This window comes from Camellia sinensis, chromosome 14, assembly GCF_055761805.1.
Source record: "Camellia sinensis isolate YWXY chromosome 14, ASM5576180v1, whole genome shotgun sequence".
In the NCBI taxonomy this organism is placed as follows: Eukaryota; Viridiplantae; Streptophyta; class Magnoliopsida; order Ericales; family Theaceae; genus Camellia; species Camellia sinensis.
The window spans coordinates 54945995-54953368 of NC_138974.1; the positions used below are offsets into that span (position 1 = coordinate 54945995).

General features: G+C 34.7%; 1 protein-coding gene across 3 annotated transcripts; it reads right to left on the reverse strand.

Moving 5' to 3' along the window:
* Positions 1-914: 914 nt before the first annotated feature.
* LOC114303572 (RPA-interacting protein A) lies at positions 915-4099 on the reverse strand. Of its 3 annotated transcripts, none has more exons than XM_028248705.2 (6): positions 3813-4099; positions 3533-3631; positions 2873-3101; positions 2467-2558; positions 1532-1639; positions 915-1194 (listed from the first exon to the last, which is right to left on the reverse strand). In XM_028248705.2, exons 1-6 carry the CDS (start codon positions 3900-3902, stop codon positions 1033-1035), a joined length of 780 nt encoding a protein of 259 aa, XP_028104506.2. In that variant the 5' UTR covers positions 3903-4099; the 3' UTR covers positions 915-1032. The 3 variants fall into 3 exon arrangements, with proteins under 3 accessions (XP_028104506.2, XP_082760204.1, XP_028104507.2); XM_082904078.1 differs by having other exon boundaries at positions 2409-2558; positions 3813-4063; XM_028248706.2 differs by lacking the exons at positions 915-1194; positions 1532-1639 and adding an exon at positions 1682-1986 and having other exon boundaries at positions 3813-4063.
* Between the last annotated feature and the right edge of the window lie 3275 nt (positions 4100-7374).

The window sequence follows — 7374 nt, forward strand, 5'->3', positions numbered from 1 at the left end:
AATGGTTTGTGGTCGATTATGATAAGACTGCCAGGACATTTTCTCTGGGATTAGTAATATTTCTCCATTTCAGGGAGTTACTGCACAGAGGCAATATAGAAAACAGTTTTCTGAGGGGGTTTGGAGAATCAATAATAGTTTCCTTTTCCACAAAGAACCAGCTAACAGTCACGTCCCACTTTGCCTACCATGAAAATTGCGTTTGGATTATGGATGTATAGAATATAGAGAACAGAAGAGACGGATGAGAAAACTAATGTGACAATTTTTGAAACTTGTTTCACTTTCTCTGTCGGTAATAAAGTTACGATCATAAAATGACATAAATTTTAGGCTTCACAGTGATTTGCTTTTTCCTACTCCTTTTTTCTTGACTCATCATCATTTTAAATACTCAGTACTTCCGAGAATGGATGTCTTCTTTAAACCAATTTGGAACACAAGTTGCATATGTTCTGCTGCTGTTTTTGAGGAGTGAATATGACTATGATGACAAATTTAGTGGTTACATTTCCCGTCTTTCCACCAGCTCCCTGTTATTTGCTACCTTGAAAAAAGCTTAGTGCTGATCCCTAAACCAGATCGCCGCACGTGCCCACTCAATGAGGCAAAACTCAAACGATAATGTATGTGTATCATCAAGTGGATTCACATTGACGGCTGGAAGAATGCTTGCTGCACTTGAGGCAGTAACAAATGCTAAATACATAATCCAAGTTTTCTCTAATCTTCCCCCAAACAAAATAAAATAATAGCCTGTGCTAAAAAGATCCCTTTGAAGCAACAAAAAATTGGCTTATCCACCCAAAAAAAAAACACAAAAAATTGGCTTCCCTACATACATGAGAGAGAGAGAGAGAGAAGTATAGCAAACTGCATAAACAAAATTGCTTCTCCTACTCTCCAAAAAAAAATTAGAAGGAAATGAAAAGGTGTGAGATTAACAGAAGCGTGTATATTTCAAAAATATACAGCAAAAATTTACAGTGGAAAACCACACAAAAGATTATTTTTAACAAAAACACAAAAACACTATATTACCACTTCAAAAATACTACAACCTTGGCACTCGATGTACAGTGCAGTTAGATCAAATCTAGTCTCGATGCAGAACTTGGGCTTCAATCTGCACCCCCTATCAAGATGTTCTGCAAGGGCTTCTGCCAGCCGATTCCTCAACAAATCCAACGTAACCTAATATGCCAAAATAATGGGAATGGTCAGACTTCTAATATTCCCACAACAACAACAACAACAACAACAAACAAAAATGACCACGATTCGCTAAATTTCATTATGATTTGGTGTGTTTCTTACTGTTTTGCTGCCTTTAGGTGGAAAATGGAAACACTGGAATATTCTTATTCCACTAGTGTTTCATTTTGTTCTCTTAAGAAATGGAAACATTTTGGCCATTCTGATGGCAACAAAAGGAAAATTTTCCACTTGATACTAAAGATCCCAAACTAGCACAAGAAATTTGTGCTTGCAAAATAGAATTAGATGTTAAGAGATGAAGTAAAAACAGAACCTCATTGCTTCTGATGAGTCTAAATTCACAAAAACTGCAAAAAATTGAAAAGCATTTCTCTTGCAACTCTCCTTTCTTGCAGACAGGGCACCACGTCACCTTGTCCACCTAAAAGAAACATACATAAAGAATAAGATAGAATGAAAATAATTTATAACTTCAAGCTGCCAACTAGATTATATAACACGACATCATGAAATAGGTCAAAAGCAATATAATGATTCAGGTGACATACAAACCAAGAAAATACCACACATGAATTATTAACCCAATACATCACAGACTAGGTGAAAGAAAGTCACTAGAATGGTTCTACACGTTGAAGGTACATTTAGTTCAGCCTCGAGGTAGATACAGTCTCGAGGCAGTTACATTTAGAATTAAATGCCAATATTGCCTTCGTTGGGCTTGGATGGTTTATGGGAAGGGAGTGCCATGCCCTTTGTGCAGCTCAGCTGTTATGCAGTCAAATTCACAAAAAAATGGAAATAAATAAATTAATTAAAAATTACTTAATAGGAAAGACTAGCCAACCCCATGGGCCTAGCAATGTGCTTATGGCATGCAGTGATTACAAGGATTAGATGAGTGGGTAGGCGGGGGTTGCTGCAATATTAAAGTATTTTGGACCAAGGTTAATCTATAAGAAAATGCTGCATTGGACACTTGACGGTGGTGTGTGTCCCCTGGTGTTGGTGTCTGATGTGTTGGACAAATACAGTATCCTAGAGGACTGTCTGTGCTCCTAGGACACTACATTCGTATCACTGCTCTTAATTGAGATAGTATTCTCACACCCTAATTTCGCTATGCAAATATCAAGCTTAAAGAATTAATATCGTATTTAGATCTAAACATGCATAGATGTTATCAATACCTTTGACACCTAGGGGAACGTCTTCATATGTACAACTCTCATAGTTTGGGTATCGTACCTGCTTATCATTCAACTGCATATGCTCATAGACTGCACGAGCCAAGTACTCATCTTCTTCATCTTCCCAAGTTTTGATATAGATTCCCTCTTCTGCAAGGAACAAAAGTAAACGTCTAAACTCGAAATATGATTTGACCAAATAAAACCCCCCAAGGAAAAAATGGAAAAGAACAAGAAAAACTGTAAGGCTGAACAAAAAACAAAAAAGAAAAACTGTAAGGCTTTGTAGAAATCATTTAGATTATTAGACTAATTGTTTAGTTTCCCAAATTGTTCAAATTGATTCCCATTATTTGTTCACAAGATTGTTGGGCTGAAGTATGCTAACGAAGTCCATACAGAACCCGTGATGTCAAAAATCTAATTGTAACTCTTCAGAAAGAAGCGACCCTGAGTTATATTACCTCTTCTAGTTGGTTCTGTTCTAAGATCCTCATAGAAAATCCTTTGCATTTCTAATAATATCTCTTCACATTCTCCTTGATAAGCTGTATGAAGACCTTCATATTCCCATAATGCATCATCTACTTCAGGTGTGGAAGATAAAATTTCAGAATTCTCATCCATTGATGAATCCTTAATTTTTTTAAATTCATCAGCAACTATGTCCTGGAAGGTTGATTTGATGAATTCCTGCATCCAGAATTTTTTTTTTTTAAATGGGTGTGCAAATTAACTGTTTTTACTGGGATGGCAACATGAATGTACTCACAAAGAAGAGAGAGTAAGTCAAAATGGAAACTTAATGAAAAGTAAAATAGCACATGTCATTCAAAAACTTGTCAGCAACAAAAAAAAAAGCCACCACTAATAATTGACAGCAACAAAAACTTGCAATACCCAATAACTAATAACACCTTAGGCCATGTTTGTTAGCTGGATTAGATTGGGTGGGATTATGAGCATGGTGGGATTGAACGATAGGACAACTATGGAGTAAAACAAACACGACCTTTGTTTTGTTCACTATGTAGCCTCAAAGTATCAAAGCAAACTATTATGAGACAACTATTTTACAAGTACATATGCAGAGAAACAACACAATTGAGAATTGGAAAACAAACCTTATCACTGAGAGATCGATCATTAGCCTCGGGTAACCTCAATTTCCAAAGCAAGCGGGCTCGATCCTCTTGAACCCTTTTGTAACAGTTTTCTCTGAGCTACACTTGAAAAAAACATGAAATTCATCATCTTCCCAACATACAACATCACACACACATGAAATTCCAATAATTTATTAATTTTATAGAAAAACATAAATTAAAAAGTGACGATTTAGAAATTAACGTTCTGGGAATTAATGGGCAAAAAAGAAGAGATTAAAAACGAAGAGATAAAGACCATGGCTTTCCAATTGGAATGAGTATTGAAAGAAAGAGGGATTTTAAGAGAAGATCGTTTAGGGATTCTTCGATTCTCGTCTCCTGCCATTGCTCACACAAGTCTTTCGTTCTTCTGATTGTGGATTTAGCAGAATCAAACTCTTGCAATGTCAATATGTTGAGAGAGAGAGAGAGAGAGAGAGAGGTTTTTTACATTTTGGCGGAATTATCACGAAGCGCGACATTATTTTAATAAAATTTCATTGACCACCCCATACTTTTTTTGGTTGTAGACAAGAAAATTGTATAGACTTCAAGTGTAAATTTTATTTAAAATAATTATGAATACTTGTGAAAATTCGTGTTTTTGTTAGGGGAAAAAAAGGTTCAAGAATAGAGGAGAAAAACAAAAATCATGATCACAAATTTTTAATGTGTTTCATAAAAATTGATGTTCATACTCTCTACGCTTGATCGTATATTTTTTAAAAAATATAATATCTAAAATGTTAAGGGCTAGATTTTTTTAAATTACTTACAAAACTCGTTAAAATTTGTTTTGTAATTTCAAAACTAGTAATCAGGTTAGGGTTTGTCTCAACTCAAACTACTACAAAAAGTTACCAAACATTTTTATAATTAAGTTGAATTTTAATATCCAAACTCAACTCACATCATCTCCAATTCTAAGATTAAAGTAAATATCAATAAATTGATTTGATCGTTGAAACACCAGCTTACCAATATAAAACTTTGAATTCGAATCGTATCGATTATATTTTTTGTACTCTTTTTGACACAAACGTTAATAAAATATTTTTTATAACAAAAAAAGGTAGCGTATGCCAACATTTTGAAATAAGATTAGGTAAAGAAATTGTTTAGAATTATTTAAACAAATATACCTTTAATTTTTTACCCAAAAAAAAAAAATGTACAATATATTTATTTAATTTATACCAAATAGTTCCTAAGCCTAATTGTCGGGGTTATCTCGTAGCGAGTCCGGATCCTCGGTCGCGGTTCCTCGCCGCACTTCTTGTAGTATTTCAAAACCACGTCGTTTTGGCCCTAAATTAAAAAAAAAAAAAATTCGTTCTTTTTCCTTTTCCCCTCTTTTCCCTTGCTCTCTCGTCGATGTGAACCCTAACCATCAAAGAAAAACATGAACAGAGGAGAGGAGAGAGATGAAACGGAAGGAGTAGAGTCGGAGGACGACGACGGCAGGCGAAATGGCGTCGATTCGGCGGTGAGGCGAGGCGACATAAGATGTGGTCCCGTCAATCTTCATTCTCACCTAATCTTCAATCTTCATTATATAATATATATATATATATATATATATATATGATTTCTTGAGTCCGATTTCGTGTTGCTGCCATAAATGGGTTTGATTTTATAAGGTTTAATTTCTTGGGTTTTATGAGCTTGATTTCTTGTTGCTGCCATAAATCATGTTCTTGGCAAGATTTAAGTGGTAATTTCATGAAATGTGAGAGTTCAGAGGAGTAATTTTCTTCTTTTCTATGTTATTAGTTTTTACATTTTATTGTTTCATATTATCTGGACTGATTTCCAAGGAAAGAAACATGAAGGTGTTTGAATTTAGTTTGGCTGAGGGAACATACTACAGAAGATAAATAGACCAATACTGTTGGAACAATCTTCTGTGTAAATAAAATAAATAGAAATAAATCCAAACAAATAAATAAATAACGTACCGAATTTATTTATTAAACCGAATAAATAATTTAAGACCAAGTCGAGTGTGTGACACTCTGTCCTTAAGACAGATTCGCCCCGCTACGGTGCTTACGGTTGAATGGCGTCTATCTCCCAGGATACAATGATCTTCACAAATCTATAGAAGCACTTCAAATAAATTTGTTCGGCGAACCAAACCTTGTGTTCTAATACTCTCTTTAATTTATTCTAAAACTAAAATGAAGAATAATGCAAAAATAGAAAATTTTGGACAGCACAAAGGAACAAAATTTCAGACTATTTTTCTGACTGGTTTTTTCGATGTCTCTACAAAGAAAAAACAACCTCTACAGATTGCTGGAATTTCAATTCTATTTATAGGCAACAAAAGTGTCCGTTTGAATAGTCAATAGGTGTCTTATTCAAATTAACAGATTTGAATGTAAACTTGACCGTTGCTTTCAAACAATTTGAAAGGTTATGAGGTGCAACAGTTACAAAAACTGTTTGAAACATTAATAAATAAACTATTAGAATAGTTAGAAAAGTTAATTCATAAAAAATCTATAACTTGAAAGAAATAACTTTATTAAACTATTTAAACAGTTTAATCAAATTTTTAGGAAACCAATTAGGAAATAAAAATTTGAATTAAGAATTAAATTAAACTCCCAAAATTACAAACCTTAGGAAACCACTCAGGAACCCAAAATTTGAATTTAGAATTAAATTAAATTCCCACAATAATTTTTATTGAAAAATTCAAATGAATTTTATCAAAGAAATTAATGTTAAACCCGAAAATGACGTCATCTTCCCATTCACTCATAAATGGTTTTGACGTTCCGTTTTCACCACTTCACCTTTTCAGACCCACCCCAAAACACGTTTGGGGTCCACCCAAATTGGGTTAAAAAATATGCCTATATAAAACCATTTTTTCCAACAATCCCCCACATGAATGGAATTTGACGGAGAGAAAATGCAACAACATGATCTAATTACAGAGAGTACAGAAATTGAAAATATTCTGCAAAGGATAGGTAGCTTTTGGCTTTGAACCTTCCCTTGTGAGACACTATCGGATTTACTAGCTAACCAGTGAACATGATGTCTTGAACTGTTCAGCCGTTTGTGTAAACCAAGACAATAGAACTCACACAGTATATTCCCAGACACAGTTTAGTTCTCACTATTGTGTTCATTTTGGCCCTGAACAACCTGGTCTTCATGAGTGCTTTAGAGAATTGTAGCCCTTCACAAATCTCATAGAACCGGCCCAGTTCATACTCATATAGGTAATTCTTATGAAGAGTATCCTGCCATACTTCACTAGGTTTACCTAGATATAAGAATCATTAAAAGTATTACTTAACCTAAATTGCTGCAGACATCACTTATTTCATCATAGAAATGGATAGGAGTTGGACTCCACAGTGATCCTTCTGAGTCAATCACAACTCGGTTGTCCCTTTGAACCTAGATCTTGGGATCTCCAGTCAACTAGGTTGGGTTGCCGTTGTGGTAACTCTTATTTAATAGGCTTAAGTCCCATTCCCCTCGATGAATTTTCAACTAACTCTCTTGCTAACCCTTTGGTTAGGAGATCCGCTATATTGTCTTTAGACTTAACATATTCTATGGAAATGATTCCATTAGAGAGTAGTTGTCTTACGGTATTATGTCGACGACGAATGTGTCGTGACTTACCGTTATACATATGACTGTGTGCTCTACCTATTGCTGATTGACTATCGCAATGTATGCATATAGCAGGCACCGGTTTTGGCCAAATTGGAATATCTTCAAGGAAGTGGCGAAGCCATTCTGCCTCTTCCCCAACTTTGTCTAAAGCTATGAATTCAGATTCCATAGTA

Bases quoted from the DNA above. Each gene is read 5' to 3' on its own strand.
- LOC114303572 (XM_028248705.2), bottom strand. From the start codon at position 3,902: ATGGCAGGAGACGAGAATCGAAGAATCCCTAAACGATCTTCTCTTAAA. The intron at 1,640-2,466 runs GTACGATACCCA...TGTTTCTTTTAG, and splicing joins TGCAGTTGAATGATAAGCAG to GTGGACAAGGTGACGTGGTG. The intron at 1,195-1,531 runs GTTCTGTTTTTA...TTGGCATATTAG, and splicing joins GACTCATCAGAAGCAATGAG to GTTACGTTGGATTTGTTGAG.